Below are 20294 nucleotides of genomic sequence, written 5' to 3'. Positions count from 1 at the left end.
AAGAATTTTAAATATAAACTCTAAACAGGTTTTGTATCATAGTCCCAGGAGGAAGTCTGCAGCTGATATTGAAAGAGGAGTGTTCTGCATATTAAATACACATACAGTAGACTGTCACAGGCCTACAAGTTGAAAAGCTCAATTAATTGGAAAAATGAGAAAAAATTGTTTAAAATCTAAAAATAAGCAACGTCACATATCAACTAATCAGTATTTCCCAATGCATTTATGAGCGTATCTAGCCCACTACTTTCACCAGTTGACCTTGAAGATATTTTGACCTCGTTAGATCTGATAAGATTGGAGGAAAAAAAAAAATCAATATATAAGTAAAACGGAAAATAACTGCGCTGGTTATATAAATGCAAAAACTCAGGAAATTGAAATAAATACTGCTTTTATTAGATGGCTTTACGATTAGCGCCTAAATGCTTGGCAAATATTTTCTAAAAATCCTGAGTTATCTCCCGTCCTCGATTCCTTTAATTGCAAGGATGCTTTCGGTTAGTAGTTTTTCACCTCATTGGAGAAGGACGAACAGGTTGGACTACTGTATCTAGCAATCTTGAAGAGTTGTTTTATCCATGGAGTTCGGTTGGAAGACCTCAACTGCACGAGCTGGCAGACATAAACCAGAAACTTATTGGGACGTGTATAAGTAATAAGATAGAAGGTAATCTATCCTAGGAAGATGAAATACAAAATCAATTCTATAACGTTCGAACTTTGAAAATGAAGCATAAGGATAAAGCCAGAAATTTAGCAGGAGAAAAGGTGATAACAATGCCAGCACTTCATTGGTACATTATTAACTGCAGACTGATAAAAGGCGACATTGATTATATGGCCAGTGTTGAACAATATGCCTTGTAGTATTCGTTTCGATTTTTTACATTTTAACAACTAATTTACTATAAGGACACACACAATTGCTTATAACATAAATGAGACAAGTGATTAACCAATGATATTGTCTTTGATACTAGAGGTATGAAAGGAAAAGTTAACTAGTTAGAAATTTGAACTTAGACCGTAGAAATAGAGCAAATACAGAAAGGCATTTTGTCCAAAGCACTACAAATAATTGTTTCTAGCATACGAACAAAACCTGAAATTTAAGGAAAGAAATTAATGATATTTATATTCCTTGGTGACAACAGGACAGTCAGCACTTTCAAAGAGTGTCAGTGAAATAAATTCCTTACTTGGAAAACAAGGATTGGCAACAAGAACATTCAGTGGAACAATCTTGCCCCAAATAGATCCTTGTCCAACTTGTGCTAGCATGGAAAAGCAGCTGTTAAATGGATGAATGTCCAACCACTGATGTTAATGTAAGAATCAAGACAACAGCTTCAAACCTAAATTTCAATTGTTGTTTCTTTTTTTAATCAAAAATCAAGACAATTATAAGAATAGTAAATAAACAAACAAAATATTTCAATATTGTTTCAGTCATTGGAGTAAACATGCTGAAACACCATTTTCAAGAGTATAATCAATTATATCAAGTCCAGTACTTTCATGTGGTGCTTTTTTGTTTAAACTTTTGAAGGATGAAAACCAAAGTCAACATGGGTCACTTCTTTGTTTCAATTCCAAAGTAATGAGATGTAATCAAATACCAGAATGTTGTTAGTTCAACTCAACAGACTGCCAAGATATTAGAACAAAGATGAACCATAGCATTAAAAAAAAAGAAAAAAAAAAGAAACTTATGCAACAAATAGGAAACAGGCCATGAATCAGTTTTTTAAAATTTTATTTACAAAAATGAAAATCTGCTTTAGTATATCAATGATCATTCAGATATATATAGAGAGAGATAGATAGATAGATAGAGAGCATAAGTGCATTGGATAAATCAAGTGTTTATTGTTATGTGTTCACATGTGTTATGTGATGTGATGTGGAGTGGAGTGGGTGACCTAGCAAGGTCAGAAGTTATGATGATCTACTGATGTCAGAATATAAAGTTAAATCACATGTATATATTTTATTATATGAACCTCCCACACAAAGCAGGTGCATAGGTCCATGAGAATTGTGTATTATAAATATGTATTAATGAAATGAGCTAAAATTCATATTTAGATCAATATTTGCGAAGGGAGTATGTGTGTGTGTGTGTGTGTGTGTGTGTGTGTGTGTGTATATATAATATCTGTGTGTGTAAGCACATATATATTAGCTTGAGTACATAGAGAACAGTATTCATAAATCAGTATAATAGAGAATAGATGAGAATGTGCATATAGGAAGATATAAATACAAAAACAACATAGTAAATTACAAGCATATAAGACCTAACTAGGAGTTGAATAAGTAATATTGCTGGAGTAGTGTATCAGATTTGGTATTGTCATCTACAATCCAGTTATATTCTAAGTTAACACAACCTATATTTTGTTTTAGGAATAAAAATATTAAACCGGTTTTAGTTACAACAGAAGGAAAAGCCTTTTGTTTTCATATAACCTTCTATAAGAACTAACTAGCAAGAGTGCACAAGACACCAACAAAGAGCTAGTAAAATGCATCATTGGAACTAGCTAAGATTGTTAATATGAAGTACATTCGAGTGATCAAGACACCTAAAGAAGCACAAGATAGCATTATTAACAGAAAGAAAGAACTTACACCAAAACCCAGATTTGAAAGAACCAGCACCATCATCATCGTTTAACGTCCGCTTTCCATGCTAGCATGGGTTGGACGATTTGACTGAGGACTGGTGAAACCGGATGGCAACACCAGGCTCCAGTCTGATTTGGCAGAGTTTCTACAGCTGGATGCCCTTCCTAACGCCAACCACTCAGAGAGTGTAGTGGGTGCTTTTACGTGTCACCCGCACGAAAACGGCCACGCTCGAAATGGTGTCTTTTATGTGCCACCCGCACAAGCCAGTCCAGGGGCACTGGCAACGATCTCGCTCGAAAATCCTACAGGAGCCAGTCAGGCGGTACTGGCAACGGCCACGCTCAAAATGGTGCATCTCATGTGCCACCCGCACAAGAACCAGTCCAGGGGCACTGGCAACGATCTTACTTGGCTTGCCGGGTCTTCTCACGCACAGCCCATTTCCAAAGGTCTCGGTCCGTAGTCATCGCCTCGGTGAGGCCCAAGATCAAATTCCTTCCTACCAACAAACCTCAAAAAAAAAAAAAAAAAGAGATGGTACAAATGATGGATACCAATACAGTTTAGCTACAATACAAAGGTGTACCCAAAGGTAACTGGAAATATTCTCTGTGGGATAAACCTGTTGTAGTTCAGGCTTCTGCCACTAGAAGCCACTTAATGTGACTCTTAGGCATCAGTCTATTGACCAGCGTTATTGGGTGAAGTCATACTGCCACATGGCACGTTCATGCCTTACAGTGCTCCTCGTGTTTGTCAATTTTTGCAATTGCTGAAACAAAGGAACACCGTGCATCCATGAAATTCTGTTTTCTGCTGCAGAAAACAATGGGCTTCGAACAGCTTACAAGGACACTGCCATGAGCAAAACAGAGGTTTACAAATGATTTCCATGCTTTGGGAATGGTAATTTGTTGCTTGAAAACCAACCTTGTTCAGGACACCCATTGAGCTCCCGAATGAAAACATGAAAATTCATGAACTGATCTTGGAGGACCACCACCAAACAACTGAACTTGTTGATATGATTGGGGCTTGCTGGGGCTCCTCCCAACGAATTTTGTGAGGAATTGCGAATGAAAGGAGTCGCAGTGAAATTTGTGCCTAGCTTGCTCAAGGAAGATCAAAAGTAGTCATGACTGAATGCATGTCATGAACTGAAAAAGCAGTTGGAAGTTGATCGGGACGTTTTTTTTTTATCAAAGGACTATTTTCGAATGTCATCACTGGTGACGAATGCTGGTGCTATGGAATTTGCAGATGTGGAAGAAGTGAAGCAAAAAACGACAGAGGTGTTAAAAGGCATCACTTTGCAAGAGTTCCAGCACTGCTTCAAATAGTGGAAAATACACCTGGATTGATGCATTGTTTCAAACTGAGAATACTCTGAAGGTGATAAAAGTGTAAATATGTAAAACTAAGTGAATAAAATAATATTGCAAAATTGTGGTTTCTTATGGGTACCCCCTCGTATGATCGAGGGAAAATACCTCAGGAACTTCATCTTAAACACACATATGGAAGGATCTTACATATGAAGACTTGAAAAACCTCAGTTAACTAAAATTATCTTACTAAGGATGTTTAAAATCTAAGAAGATAACTCCGAAAAGGTCATTTGAAATTTTGGGGAAATATAGACAATGTAGGAGGGAAGGGATTTTGCCTTGAAAAAGGCAACTGACAAAAGCAGTGGAGTGAAGGAGAGTGAGTGGGGGCGAGAGAGTAATGATGTTGATTACAAATATCAACAACATAGATGAATAAAAGTACCTTAGTAAGTGTTCTGTGTGTTAGATACACATCAAACAATCTCATAACTACAATATATACAACCTCAAAATTCCATTACAAATATAATCTCAACATTCTGTTACAATTTAGCACACTAAACAAATCTAAGACAAGAATTACAGATTCTGGTCTTAAAACATAAAATACAAATTCCAAAATCAGAATATTTTTATGGGCAAGCATAAATATATTGACAATATATCTTAATATTTAAAGCAGAGTTTGTGTGTGTGTGCAAGCATGTGCATGTATGTATGTTCCTTATGCATTAAAAAATTTAGTTACTGACGTTGACGTATGGGGTGTCAAAAGATAGTTATCTTTCGGCTACCAAATAAACATTTTCATTACAAAAATTTAACAATTTTTCTGTAAGTGAACTATTGTAAATGACATTTAACACTTTAGTGTTCGCATTATTCTGCCAAAATTAATGCTTTTTCATCCACATTGTTTTGAACTAATCATGCATTATCTTGTAGCTATGAGATTTTGATGAGGTAGCTGTTAATTTTTAAAACGATATTGTAGGGTTGGTGTGAGAGACCAGATTTGGCCAGTTTGAACATAAAACAAGCAGAATACTTTTGGCTGGATATGGCCGGTTTAAATGCTAAAGGGTTAATACTACGAAGATGACACATTTTCTACACAAGTGTATGTGTTTGCACATTTGTTACGTACTTTAGGCCCATGATTGAAGTATGTGTGTTAATATATATACATTTTTGTGATGACTGACCCCCCACCGCTAAAGAGAGACAAATACAGGAACAGAGATATACCTGAAGCATGCGTGAATGCATGTCTGTGTGTCTTAGCATATGTATGCGAGTATGTTAGACTGTGTGATAATTTTTATACATTAAGCCTCAGATAAACACATCTACACATACATATGTGTATGAGTCTGTAAGTGTTTTTGCATTCTTTACATCTATACTAAAGGATATTTATGCAACTACCCTCCTCAACGAGAGAAGAGCTGCTCAATCCCCCTCTAAACCTTGCAATGACAGAATCTCAAATGTGTAGCATTTCTAAAAATTCAGCAAACTTGCCTCATTGTTTGGGATAAGTGCACTATGTCACATTGTGAAGCTCTAGAGGTACTCAACTGTACCCTCCAAGATATAAAAAACAATAGCATGGTCATGGGAAGAGCAACGGTTCTTGCAGATTTGTCAAATGTTGCCAGTTATCCCCAAAGGATGATAACTGGTAACATGACCTCATCAAAAGCTGATGAGGTCATGCATGCTTACAAAAATCATACCTTTGGAGACATGTAAAAAAAACTTCATCTTACAAGATATTACTTCTACAGGGTGATGATACAATCTTTTTAAGATTGGCAATGAGATAATAACATTCAACTCAAGACTTCAGCTACATGAAATTACATACAACCAAATAATACTTTCTCTCATGGATAAAGTATTTCATAGTTTATCTGTCAATTACACTGATGTAAACTGGCTATGTAAAAGAGCTATACTGGTTTCAACTAATGAAATGGTTAATAAACTTAATCATGAACTTCAAAAGTTAACATAGCTCAGAAATGACCAGTTCGAAATTCTATTATTATGATTTGGATATTTTTTTTATAGAATGTAGATATTTTGAAATAATTACGAGAATATAGCTTTATATTTATTGTTCATTAATCTGAATAAAAACAATGACCCGAGCAATGCCAGGTCATTCAGCTAGTATACTATATACAACAAATACCTACATGCATACAAACTTCTATACACATAAACAAGTACTAATTGTATAGATGAAGATTTTCTTGAAGTGATGTGAACCAAAAGTTATCTTAAACAACACAAAAAGTGCAGAATTCAACAGTCATTAACTACACTGGAACAAAAAAAAAAAAAAAAAAAAAAAAAAGTCAGGAAAGAAACTGATATATGTGAAAATACACAATTATATGCTATTATATATAGGGAAAAGAACCAAGGTTCATGAACTCATCGGTGAAAATCCACTGTCACATAGAAAAATTAATAAGTAAAAGCACAATAAATAAATATAATATAATAAATATGACTTTAATGAAACTTAATTTTATTTTAATAAATTGATTTTAATTTGGTTTTTACCTGTAATTTTAGATTTTTATCCCTATTATTATCATTATATATGTAAATTATATATATATAACCAAAACTGAAGGGAACAGTGATGAAAGTGCAGAGGAGTTCCATGAGAATGTATAGAACTGTCAACACCACACCAGCACATAACATGCTGCTTGTTCTGGATGACCTCAATATACATCTGAGTAAGAAGAGCAGTGTAGATCCTTGCTGGTACTTCTGTAACACTCTGCTGGAGGTGAGCTTGATAGCAACCAACCCAAGGTTTAGGAAAAACCTGGGGAAAATGTGGACCTACATTTCTGATATGCATCTGTCCAAGTCCCAGATTGATTTCATTCTGGTGAGGAAGAAGTGGTGAAACAGTGTTCTGAACATAAAACCATACAACTATTTCAGTATATTGGGCAGTGACTACCGGCTTGCTATGAGTAATGTCTGGGTGAGCTTAAGAAAGAGTAAGGCTCAACACCAAAGAGCATTCAAGGAAGATAAGCTATAGGAGAGGTACACAGTAGAAGCGAGGAACAGGTTTAGTGCTCTGTGTGGAGAGACAGAGGAAAGAGAAATTGGAGGGACTGAGACTCTGGCTTTACTGTAGCACAAGCTCAGAACAGGAGGGTCAAAGCTAAAAAGATATCAGATGCTGAACTTGCTGACGACAAACACAGTAAGGGAGGTAGAGTAATTAATGCAGGAGGTGGAGACTGTGTCGATGAGTGTGGGGCTGAAAATGAATGAGAATAAGATGAAGTATCTGGTAAAGAACATTAAGCCAGAGATTATGAATGTAGGCGGGAAACCACTAGAGTTGGTTGAGGACTTCCTGTAGCTGGGAGTAAAGATTGGGAACACAGAATAATATAATTGAAAAGAAGAGAAAAGCCTGGGTGGCATGCCACAGTTCGAGATTTGTATGGAAGTTGGACCTTTGTAAATGTTCCTGCTGCAGTGGAGTGTGCTGTTGTACAGGTCTGAGACCTGGACAGTGACCAAGAAACTCATTCAGATGGTGGATGGGTGCTACACAAGAATGCTGAGAATGGCTCTGAACATTAATCAATATACACTGAGGATGTATAAACTCAGAGCTGTATGAGAGCCTTCCAAAAGTTAGCTCGAAAATAACACAGAGGAGACTGAGGTTAGCTGGACATGCTCACCATCATTCAGAGTTGATACTGTACTCAGTGCTCCTGTGAGAGCCCCCTACAAGGGCACACTTGAAGAGGGGGACCGAGGATGATGTTGTACCAAGGACAGACACTGGTCTCTGGGAGACACACGACATGGCAGTGATGATAGACAAAGATTGCTGGAGAGAACTCGTCCATGGATCTCGGGAATTTAATCTGCCCTAGATAGATGACTACATATGTAACTATACACAATTTATAACAATTAAACTGAACCACAATTATAACTATAACCATATATAATTATCAATAACCTTGTATGAATTATTATACTGACATTTGCAACATTAGTAGAAAGTTTGATATCAAAAAGAATTGTTGAGCTCAATGATGCTTGAAGAGAAAGGATGAATTCTCTTTCATGATTGAATTAAAAAGTCTTTACCAGTAAATTAAAGAACCTGAAAGCAGCATCTTTTATAGACAAATAAATTAGAAAACTACACCTTAAAATGATCAAAAACTCAATGTAAAGTCAGGGGAATCTAGTGTGCTAATTTAAAGATAAGCATGATTATAATAAAAAGAAATTATCTACATACATACATATCGGTCATGCCATGAAATCACTAGCATAAGAAGGGCATACAGCTTTAAAAACTAAAGAAAAAAGTCAAGGTTGGAACAAATGCAACTGTATAGAGGGGACTCTAGTCTCCGCTAACTTCAAGTGCCAGCAGAGCATCTAACAGAAACAGGATATATGTAATAGTAAACACAGCCAGTTTTCTTGTTGCATATTACAGATGATGAAGGACTAACAATTAATGAGATGTTTGGAGACCCCATCCAAACCATGCCAACACGAAAAAGAAAAAATATATTTCACCTCATCACCTTGCTTGGAAACAAGTGAGGGTTGGCAACAAGGACATCTGGTTGTAGAAAATCTGCCATTAAATTATGTTCAACCCATAGCTATTTCCAGGCAAAGTGAGGTCTTATATACATCAAGATTGTTATAAACAGCACCAAAGAAATATTACTTATCAGATGGAAAACTGAAAGACAAATCCTATATTATAAAAAGAATTAAATTAAGATTTTAATGTTATCTTCACTAAATTCACAAAACTCTTGCATAAACTCAAGATAAGCAATATTTAGGTTTTTTTGAGTTGCTTTTATATCTAGCAGGCAGAAAGAAGGATGAACAAGATTGTGTATCAGTTTTCTCTTAAGGCCATTAGTGATACAAGTTAGATGAAATGTCAACTGCTGGTGCAGACATTCAATTTTAATTTGTTGGAAGAAAAGAACCACCAACATCTTATGTAATGCTATGCCACACACAAAGAAAATCAAATTGTGACAAGGAAATGCCTTAATAGCAGACACTGACTTTTCAGAAGAAAACGAGAAAAGAAAAAAAAAAAAAAACAGGTCAATGAGAGTAGGTGTATGGCTGGTCAGAATTATCACCTGGTTCTTGAAGAGAAGCAAAGTTGAAATATTAAAATATTTAAAATAAATTGATCTTCATGAATAGGAACAACCCAAAAGATCTAAGAACCAAGAAAGAATCGAACATCTTGAAACCTTAGTTGTCAGCTTTCACATTGCGCACACGGCTCTTATAACAGAATTTTGGAGTCTGAGGAATAGTAGGGGGTAGCAAGTTACGCTGAATCTCAACTGCTTTATAATGTCGAATGGGCATGGCTTTGTGTACAGCCTCAGCCCTTAGCCGTTGGATTTCTTTCTCTTCTTCCTCTCTCCTCAGCTGTTCCTGCTCTATTTGTAATGCCTGTAGCTCCATCTCATGTGCCTTCTTCTGATCAAAATACTGCTGACGTTGAGCTTGACGCATCTCTGTGTTTAGCTTGAACTCAACAACCTCTGTAAATGGGAAGATACAAAAGATTATTTTTGAGTAGGGTCATTGGCAAATGTTTATAGAAGAAAATATTTACTGAAATTGTGGGAAAGAGATATAACTAGGGACCTATTGTTTGAGGTTGTGAATGTCATGACTGTTGCTAAAACTAATATTTCACATTACTTATCAAGGATTTCACAAAAAAACTATAGAAACGGTTCAAGATTAACACTTGATTGTCATAAAATACAGAGTTAACGTCTTTAGTTTAACATTCAATAGTTTTAAGAGGAACTATAGCCATCATTTCATAAATGTGTATTGTCCTTTTTAAATTAAATCCGATTCCATTTATACTGGTTTTAGAATATTTTCCATGTAATATATATATTCCTGGTCTGATCCATCAAACAATACTTATTGTATTACTTCAACCCAAACCACTCCACTATATCAATAGTGCAATGATAAAAATCCCAATAATAGATTAACGATTTTTAACAGTGGCATAAGGCCACAAATTTTGAAAGACATCTATATGAATAGAAGTGAAATTGTCTGTCCAGGACCCCTGATTCTCAGCCTACATAGACATACACATTTTTGGAATCAGACATTCACAGGATGTAGTCAATACTTACCAACTGTGCGTTTATGATCCAGATGTGGTACAAATGGGGTTTTATTGATGATATCACAAGGTTGTGCTTTAAACTTCATATTTTCTTCAAACAATCTGGCTTCCTCTTCAAGCTGTAATCAATTACACTCAGTTATATATCAATTTATAGAAGTAATATTAAAAAAAAATATTTAAATGGAACTTCAGTGAAACAGAAGACCAATCTACTAAATGTACTGATGGTGTAACAGATCCATGTAACCCTTCCTTCCCCACCATTACCACATTCATATCTATCTTTTCATCCAGTTATATCTTAATCAAGGCTAGAAATGTCAAACCGAAAACATTTCCTAAGTTTCTACAAGATTTTAATGGGGTCGTAGATAGCACAAGTTTTATATTATTAAAATGAAGAAAAAAATGAAGGTGATAGATTACTAACCTTATAGCAGGCCTCTGCTACAGACTACTTTGCTAACTAAATCAGACTCCACGAGCATGCCATATAGTATATAAACAATCACTGTCTTCTGCAAGCACCAATTTCCTGAGACCTAACCTCAACACTTCCTTCCAGGTTTTCTTCCTCCAACAGTACATTAACATGTTCAGCCAATGCACAACAGAACACAATCCACTTAGCACAGTGTCATGCATGTGCACATCATTTTCCAGTACAGTACAACATTAGGTTGTAGATGTTTCATATTACCACAATAATAAAAACCCCTTTGTTACCAAGAGGGAACAGCTCTTAACTTATTCTCACAAATCTCATCTTTACTGTTTTCTGCAGGAGTCTGTATCCATACATTACATTCCATTCCCAGGTAATAGAAGCAACATTAACCGTCTGCATAATTCAAGGACTTCAGTCATCTTTACTTAACTACTCCTGTGCACATCTGGCTCTGCCAGCATGTCAAATTCCCATGTACATTTGCACTGAGACCACAATTTTGAGTTCCTGCTAGCTTTAAACACAGAGCAATTTTTCAGACTGAGCTGTTAAAAGCAAGCATTTTGGTCTTTCTCGTGTTGACCATTAGTCATTTGCATGTATGAAAATTTTAAAGGTGAGGGGAGAACTATAAGTAAAAAGCTAAAGTGAACATTACATAATGTAAAATTGTGGACAGAGACCTTTGAATTAGCCCACAACATTAGAGATTTTTCTCAATTTATTGCTCTAGCAAACAAAGAAAATCACAAATTAGCAATTATCTCATGGCATCAAGCTGTGGTAAAGGAACAAAAAACGGAAGGCAGGTTGCTTTCAAATATGAGGTTAAAACGTCTAGATATTAAGAACAATGAAGTTTGTGAAGTTGCAACTTAAAGTGACTGTCCTTAGATGGATGAAGACAAATATTTGACAAGTGAGAGCATCTACCCATACTTTTTTTTACTATTTCTGGTAAGACAACTGCAGGAGAAATACCTAGCCAAAGATAAACCTCTGTACCTGGCTTTCATTGACATGAAGAAAGCCTTTGACAGGGTCTCCCGATCCCTTATCTGGTGGTCAATGAGGACAGAAGAATGGTTAGTGAGAGCTGTGCGAGCCATGTACAAAGACACTGTCAGTAAGATGAGGGTTGACAACGAGTACAGTGAAGAATTCCAGGTAGAGGTAGGGGTCTACCAAGGTTCAGTCCTTAGCTCCCTCCTATTTATCATAGTCCTCCAGACAATAACACAGGAATTCAAGACAGGCTGCACCTGGGAGCTCCTCTATGCTGATGACCTTGCGTTAATTGCTGAGTCAGTATCAGAACTAGAGAAGTTTCAGGTGTGGAAGCAAGGACTATAATCGAAGGGCCTTAGAGTCAACCTAGCTAAAACCAAAGTCCTAATAAGTAGGAAGGTAGACAAAAAACAAACCCCTTCAGGTAGATGGCCCCACTCGATCTGTAGAAAAGGCATAGGTAGAAACTCTATAAGATGTACCCAGTGTAAGCTATGGACACATAAGAGGTGCAACAATATCAAAGGAAGGCTAACTAGGAAGATAGTTTTTGTACGTGGCAGATGTTCAGGAGCAATAAACACTGAAAATGTGCAGAAAACAAATGCCACATTCCAGGGAGAAAAACTAGAAGTAGTTGATAGCTTCTGTTATCTAGGTGACCAAGTTAATAGCTGGGGAGGGTGTGCTGAAAGTGTAGCATCTAGAATAAGAATAGCCTGGGCAAAGTTCAGAGAGCTCATACTCTTGCTGGTGACAAAGGTTACCTCACTCAGAGTAAAAGGCAGACTGTATGACGCATGTGTACGAACAGCCATGCTACATGGCAGTGAAACATGGGCCGTGACTGCTGAGGACATGCGTAAGCTCGCAATGAACGAAGCCAGTATGCTCCGAAGGATGTGTAATGTTAGTGTGCATACTCAACAGAGTGTAAGTACCTTGAGAGAAAAGTTGGACCTAAGAAGCATCAGTTGTGGTGTGCAAAAGAGACGATTGCGCTGGTATGGTCATGTGGCGAGAATGGATGAGGATAGCTGTGTGAAAAAGTGCAACACCCTTGCGGTTGAGGGAACCTGTGGAAGAGGTGGGAAGACCTGGGATGAGGTGGTGAAGCACAACTTTCGGACATTAGGCCTCACCGAGGCAATGACTTGTGACCAAGACCTTTGGAAAAATGCAGTGCGCGAGAAGACCCGGCAAGCCAAGTGAGACCATAATCCGAGGCCTTGGCCAGGGATGTAGCCAGCCTACTTATGCGTACCTTTCCTTCGTAGACACTAAACTCAGCTTGCGAAAACCTGTTGGGGCAAGTGAAATCGAAATCGTGATTGAACCAAATTCGATGACTGGCGCCTGTGTCAGTGGAAAGCTAATAGCACCGTCCGAGCGTGATCATTGCCAGTGGCATATAAATAGCACCATTTGAGCATGATCGTTACCAGCTTCACCTTACTGGCACGTGAAAACATTTGAGCGAAGTCGTTGCCAGTGCCGCTGTACTAAGCCAACAAGGGATCCTCTACATATTACTCAACCAGAAATAACAGCTAGCTCTCTCTCAAATTACATCCTAGGGTCTTAAAAATAGATTCATTAACAATGTGATCCCAAATTCTCTGCACAGAGGAGTAAGATGGTTATCCGATCATAGGTTTGCTCAAGCAAGGTTGAGCAGTCTTGTATAAGCCTTTCATACAGTTTCAAATTCTTTATACTCTTCATTTCTGCTTCCAGTTCTCATTTCCAAGTGATTCTTGGGTCTCATTCTTGCTGGTACCCAAGATATCACTGCTATATTTGCTGCACTCAGCTGTTACTTGACCCTCCTTCTAGCCTGGCACAGCTTGTATAGTTTAGATTCCTGAACTGGAGATTTTTAAGGCCAAAATGCACTTTAGATGGCTAACTTTTCAAAAAAAGAGAAAACCCGAAGACATCACGTTTGAAGCATGGAGGCTTTCTTAAATGAGATAGGAAAGTTCATTTTGATTCTGCCTGGTTTCCACAAAAATTTTCATGCAGCACAAGTACAAAATACACTCAACCTGAAACCCCAGTTTACTATCCTTTAACTAACATGGCAGAAGGTACTATGGTGTCTATTGGAGGGTGTCTCTGCATCTACATGGTGAACAAGAAAATACTAGTCACAAAATAACTCACCTGACGCTGTTTCTCTTCAATCCTTTTTTCCACACGTTCTTCAATTAACAATTTGAATGGCTCTTGTTTTGTCACAACCAAAGGCTTTTTGGCAGGGAGACCAGGCTTATAATTAGGGATTGGATTGGCATAAAATTCAGATACCTAAAAAAGTAAAGCAAATAAGTATATTATAATACAGCTACGTTTTTCTATGCTGACGAAGTTTAACAGATATGCAGATATAGAAAATACAACCTGTTAGAAATAACCAAATCTCCTTCAAATTACACCTCATGATCTTGAAAATAAGAGAGTCCCCGAAACAGACACAAATACTGTGGTCCCAAATATGCAATGCCTAGCTTCATACTTCATAACTGAACAGTTACACAGAGAAGTGTCACACCAAATAAGTGGTGTAATAGTGTTAGTAAATGATACAAATAAAAACAAGATACTCCAGAAATAAATGACTACATCATTGTTTTGAAGTCCACTTTCCAATGCTTGCACAGGTTGGAGGGAATTGAGGCAAATTTCAAGGTAACATTTCCCCAGACAGATATGTTTTCTGCAGAATTAGAAATGAAGGACATTGCTTGTATCATATATTAAGACAAAGAGACATAAACATACACTCAAACACGTGTGTATTCATCACACACACACAATGTGCCTATAATGGGAAGCAAGGTTCTGGATATCGGTTGAATATCGCCTTTCTCTCATTAATTTCTTATTCTTCGGGTTGCTATGGCTCCAGCAGTCGAGTAAAGAAGTATTAGGGAAAATGCAGGTTCTCCATTAGTTTTACTTACAATATATACAAAGGTGTGGTATTTTGCTCTTTTGCAGCCATCTCATGCGGCATGAATTCATCGTTCTCTATTACGCGGGCCATTGCCTCAGGAGATGCGACAAGTGGACTAGCATAGAGGCTCAGCCAGTGAAGTGTACTCTGCGAGCAGTTGCAGGTAAAAGAGAAAAGAGTGAACCTTGTGGCTTCTTCCTTTTATATAGTTTGCCATCGCAAGCCTCATTGTGAGCACATGCACTGCAAATGGATACAAGTGAGTTCTCGCTCCAGTCTTGGAGATGGCAATGGCTGCCGTGAGATCTCACCCAACATGGCGCTGACTGCTTGTGCCGCTACAAAATCACTTCTTTAACTTTCTAAGACATCTCAACGCTTCTAAAAGCAAACTTCGTCTGTTTATTTACGTTTGTCATAATTTGAATTTAACATATGGGAGAGTCTCATAAAGCGAGATTTATATATCTTAAATTTGCAGAGGAATTTGTAGTGGGTAATTTAGCTTAATTGGTCAAAGCATCGTGACGCGTAATCATGGGGATGTGAGTTAGAGTCCACAGCTAGCCACCTACACTTTTCTCTGCAAAATAGGGATAGTTTATCCTGTTCAGGCTATATTATTAGCATTATTCTGCGATTGAGAATTTAAAAAAATCACTTCTTTAACTTTCTAAGACATCTCAACGCTTCTAAAAGCGAACTTCGTTTGTTTATTTACGTTTGTCGTAATTTGAATTTAACATATGTAATTACATTTGGCAAAAGAAAGACTTGGCAATTACAGTTTACATTTAACTGAGTAATAACATACACATCACCTGGCAGCAATAATGTATAAAGAGCTAGTGTCAACTTGTATTTACAAAATGAAATTTATGTTAACTTATTTTGGGACAACAATGTCATGACACCATTTGTCTAACTTAAACAACAATATCTGCTGAAAATTACTCCTGGATACTAGCTTGAAAAATCACTAAATATACATAAATACATACATACATACATATATATATATGTGCGTCTTACTAATAGTAACTTCTCTCCAAACAAAACCAATACAAACCTTTGCACTCTCCTCTTTTATTTTCTTAATATGCTCTTCTCTTTTCACCAAAAGCTCCCTCATCCGATCATCAAAAGTGAAAGGTTCTACCACTGTGCACCGATGGTCTAATTTTGGTTCAAACTTTATGCCACTGTGGATGTAAGGTCTGAACTTTGGCTTCTTTATCAAATTCTCCTGAAAATAAAATATATATATATATATATGTATATATATTAGTGCTTACTTTGAAAACCAGATATATGCATCAGAATGACTTTTGAGTAATTGTTTAAGGCAACAAATTGAATATATCTGATTTTGATTGGAAGACTAAGATTCAGCAACTGTCTATATGGCATCAATCCCAGTTTGAAAACAATTTCACATGCATGAAGCCAGCAGCTTGCAGATTGTGTTTTAATGGTTATGAAATCAACCAAATATGCACTTGCACTGGTTTTGAAAGTAAGCTCCTCATATATGGAAGGTTATAGAAATAGAAGAGCAATTTCAGTGCGCATGTGAACATATGTGCATAAGAGTATTGTTGTGTAAGTATCTTTTATATGCAAGAAAGCATTAGCATATGTATGTAAGCCTTTGTGTATGTGTGGTGTCAGTACAACCTGTTTCAAAGTGAGCTTATTTGTTTTAAGTAGAAAAGATCAGGTTTGTAGGGAGCGAGTAGGCCGAATTGATCTTCATGAGTAATGCATGACAGCTCAATAGCACTTGTTACTGATGCTTTCCTCCTGTGCTTAAATTTACCTTTCAGTAATCAACAGTTTAGTCTTCAAGGGGGGATAGTAGTCCCAAACCCAACATTAAATTTGAAGAACGAAAGATGGAAAATAAAGTAAATTGAAACTAGATTAGCAATCAGGATGCTAAGTCATCAAATTGCTCATATGAGTGCTAATTGTCATCCTGTTATCTCCAAGATTAATGAAGGGCTATGCTCGAGTGAGGCTATTCCCTAAGAGGTCACTGAGTACCTTAGCTTGGAATCAAGCCACTAAGGGAGTCTGTATGTAGTCATACAATTTGATAGAATTAGTAACCAAATTTCACTGAAATCATGCCCTCCATTTAAAAAAAAAAAGACAATGCATAGTATAATCTTAGCCATATATGAAAAAGAAAGGATGCAACATGAATGCTTTTAAACAGATCTGCTTGATCAAGGCTAACCTAGATTTAAACAATTCTGAAATAGTCAATGCTGTCTACTAAAGTGCAACATGATCAACTATTTGTGTTATGTTACACGGAAAATGAGGAGTGGAACCAGTGAAAAGAAAGTGCAGGATCAATGGATAGGTTGAACAAATTAGAGTTTAAGTGATGCAGAAACTTTGGTTCTGATTTTGTGCAACACTTGATTTGTTTTGACTAGGCCTCCACACCTAATCTCTGTAAAGGAGAAATACTAAATGGAATCAACCCTTCCTTACATTACTGATACACGAAATCTAGAGGGATGAATGCAAAATTGCTATGCAAGTGTGATTTGAACTCAGATCAGCAAGATGCAAAACATTACAATAAAGCATTTATGCTCTACAGTGCCAGCCACTTTCCTTACAAACAGGATGTTTTTTTTTTTTCAACATAGGAATGAAGGAAAATTTTGATCCTGTATTTGTCTGGTACTTATGTCGATACAATAATACAAAATACAGTGGTGAACAATATCTGATATAAGAATCATGTGTATATTTCAGATACATAATACCAGAACAATGTCCTGAAACACTAAGGAGATGTGCATGTACCAATACATGAATATAGTGTTTGATGTGAGAATATTGAGGAAGGTCAAGATGTAGAAAATGTTCAAGTATTGCAGACTTGCCCAACTGTCTCTGTAGACAAAATGGTAGTGACATAATGATAATCATGGTAACGGTGGTGGCAGTGATTGCAATGATATAGAAAATACAGAATGACATACCTGTTTAGGTTCTTCTATATGAGGTCGATGGATACGGTGTTTCAATGCAAAAGCAGGAGAAGCTGGAATAGTCACTGGAAGAGATTCAGCCTCTTTCACACCCTGAAATAAAAGAAATCAACAATGACAGTAACCTGCTATTTTGTCTTTATCAACTCAAAAGACACTACACGATGCACCCCAAGCCACACAACACCAACACATAGGAAGCCAGTATGGTCAATCATCTATAGCTCAATTTCCTCCAAACCACACCGTACAAAAATAAAGCAAGATGGTCATGGTAAGAAAGACCGACCACAGGCCTGATCAATTAGGATTGACCTAGGACTAAAAATCTTTTAAGCAGTCCACTTCACAAAAGTGTTTCAGGTTGGAACAAATATTACATTAAAGAAAGTAAAGTTATTAAGTACCACAACTCCTCGAAGTATTTCAGTAGGAACAGGCTGAGCACGGAATCGGTAATCAAATTCATCATCAGTAGAAGCCCTCTTTGTTGAAGGAATCTTGCTGCCAGGCAAATCAAATGGTTTCACAACAGTTGGGTCTTTCTTTGGTACTTCTTTCACACCAACAGGTGCCTCAAAGATCTTCCTATTTACATCCTTTGCCTTGAACTGATTCCTATACAAAAAGATAATTTCAAATAAAACAATGGCTTCTAACATTGGTTCAAGGCCATGGATTCTAGAGTGGGATGGTTTAGATGATTTAACTAGACCCAGAAAGTCACAGGTATTTCTTTCATTAACCTCAGAAGGATGGAGGTCAAAGTATACTAACGGGATTTGAACTCAACATAAACAGGAATAATTGAACAATGCAATGTAGAAAGGTAATTAGATATTCTAGCACTTCTGTAGACAGGGTAAGTTTTGTACAAAAAAAAAAAAAATTCATTTAACTCAACATTAGTACATAACCTGTAGTTATTTCATGCTCACAAACTACCATTAAAAGATTTGGTCACAAGATATATAAGAAACAGAGGTAATCAGTTTGAAATTTAGTGGAAGAGTGTCGGACCTTTTCCTATGTATTTTCAAAAATTCCAACTAATTATAGGGTTAACCTTATCACACGAACCAAAGCTCCACAATACACAAAGCCAGATCCACACACTGAAAACTCATAACTTCAGAGATACAATATGAACTAATGAGGGAACTGCAAAAAATTACACATTATTAGAGGTAAGACAAACAGTATAGACTTAGATACAGAAAAAGGATGGTCATGGCTAGAATATCTGATTATAGGCTTGCTTGATTAGGGCTGACCTAAGCTAAACAACAAACTACACAACACAAGAATCATACAGTAAGAGAGGAATGAAAATAATAGCTTACATCTTTATCTCTTCCAGTTCTATCTCTTCCAACTCCTTCTGGCTGAGAACATGTATAGGTCGTGACCTATCTTTGCTGCTCAACTGAGGAGACTTGGCAATGGTGCATCTTGGTGCACACCAAGCTTTCTTTGGAGCAGGTTCTGAAATACAAAAAGAAAATTAGGTTAAGTGGGGCAAGTGAGAATGAACATGTACATGTAAGGAGAGGCTTGTAAGGACAATGAAAAGGAATTATAAGGAAGAGGAATAGAGAAGTGAGGAACTATAGAAGCAAAAGATGAATAATCTTGCCTTTTTAGTCAATTATCAAGGAGTTATGTCACTTTCATTGTTAAATAGCATAGCCTAGCAAAGACAAGTCTACAAATATGGTGGACAGGGATGTATTTAATCAAATAAATTGACTTCAGCAAGATTTGAAGTTGGAATAGCAAAAAGATACCCAAATAGTGCTATACATCGACTTACAATCAACAACAATTTAAAATAGTTAACCAACAGAACTATAGAAACTATATTTGATATAAATCATCAAACAACCATTTTACATGTAGGCATCCCTTTTATGGCTGGGTGCACCTCCCAACACCAACTGCTTTACAGAGTGTACTGGGTGCTTTTTGTAGCACTGGTAAGTTTACCAAGCAACTCAAAAAAAAACTAAGAAAAAATACCTAAGTGGGAATGTAGTTGAGAGGGAGATGGCTTTATGTCAGGCGTCGAGAGATTAAAGTATGACAGTAAAACAGAAGCTATCTTGTAGAGGAGATACATGGTTACCCCACATTAGAAGCTGGAAAGAGATAAAGATTGAGGTTACAAGATGTCGGGGTCTTATCCTCAAGGTACTGAAATAGTATACAAGACAGAAGAGGGACAGATGATTAAGTTTGCCAGAGTGCAAGATGTGGGTGAAAAATGGTTGGGCATAGATGTGAATAAAATTTCAGCTCTTTGCAAGTTAATGTATTTCTTTAAGATAGAAAGAATTATCCTAAGTAAATTATACTCTTTTGTTGCTACTCTTGTACTTAAACATTTGGTCAATAATGACAAATTAATTTCCTAATTGAAAATGAGTGAAAAGAAAAAACTGAAGCAGAGGGAATTTGGGAGTTTTAGAATAACAGAGTGAGTGGGTGGGTTTGAGTAGTGCACGCTATGAAAGCAACAATCACATGCAGATAACTAAGCTATTTTTTTTTAGAAATTAAATGCAAAAATTCAAACTTTTAACTAGAAATTTAGTTTTGTGGTGTTAGGAAGGGCATCCAGCTGTAGAAACTCTGCCAAATCAGATTGGAGCCTGGTGTAGCCATCTGG

General features: G+C 36.7%; 1 protein-coding gene across 3 annotated transcripts in view; it reads right to left on the bottom strand.

Annotated features, from left to right (window-relative positions):
• Positions 1-1362: 1362 nt before the first annotated feature.
• Positions 1363-20294, bottom strand: part of LOC106876881 (targeting protein for Xklp2) — a 30400-nt gene continuing 11468 nt past the window's right edge. For 2 of the 3 annotated variants that reach the window (XM_014925622.3, XM_014925623.3), the window contains exons 8-14: positions 18970-19111; positions 18034-18244; positions 17618-17719; positions 15682-15858; positions 13820-13963; positions 10202-10313; positions 6481-9580 (exon numbers count right to left, since the gene is read on the bottom strand). In XM_014925622.3, coding sequence (XP_014781108.1) covers positions 9282-9580; positions 10202-10313; positions 13820-13963; positions 15682-15858; positions 17618-17719; positions 18034-18244; positions 18970-19111 — 1187 coding nt within the window. In that variant the 3' untranslated portion in view covers positions 6481-9281. Of the gene's footprint in view, positions 1654-6480; positions 9581-10201; positions 10314-13819; positions 13964-15681; positions 15859-17617; positions 17720-18033; positions 18245-18969; positions 19112-20294 lie in introns of those variants that run through there. The other variant, XM_089353739.1, reaches the window with a different exon arrangement.

This window comes from Octopus bimaculoides, chromosome 6 (genome assembly GCF_046866305.1).
Source record: "Octopus bimaculoides isolate indiv1 chromosome 6, ASM4686630v1, whole genome shotgun sequence".
Taxonomy (NCBI): domain Eukaryota; kingdom Metazoa; phylum Mollusca; class Cephalopoda; order Octopoda; family Octopodidae; genus Octopus; species Octopus bimaculoides.
Note: the sequence above shows the minus strand (reverse complement) of the source record. Positions and strands in the feature narration are given on the sequence as shown.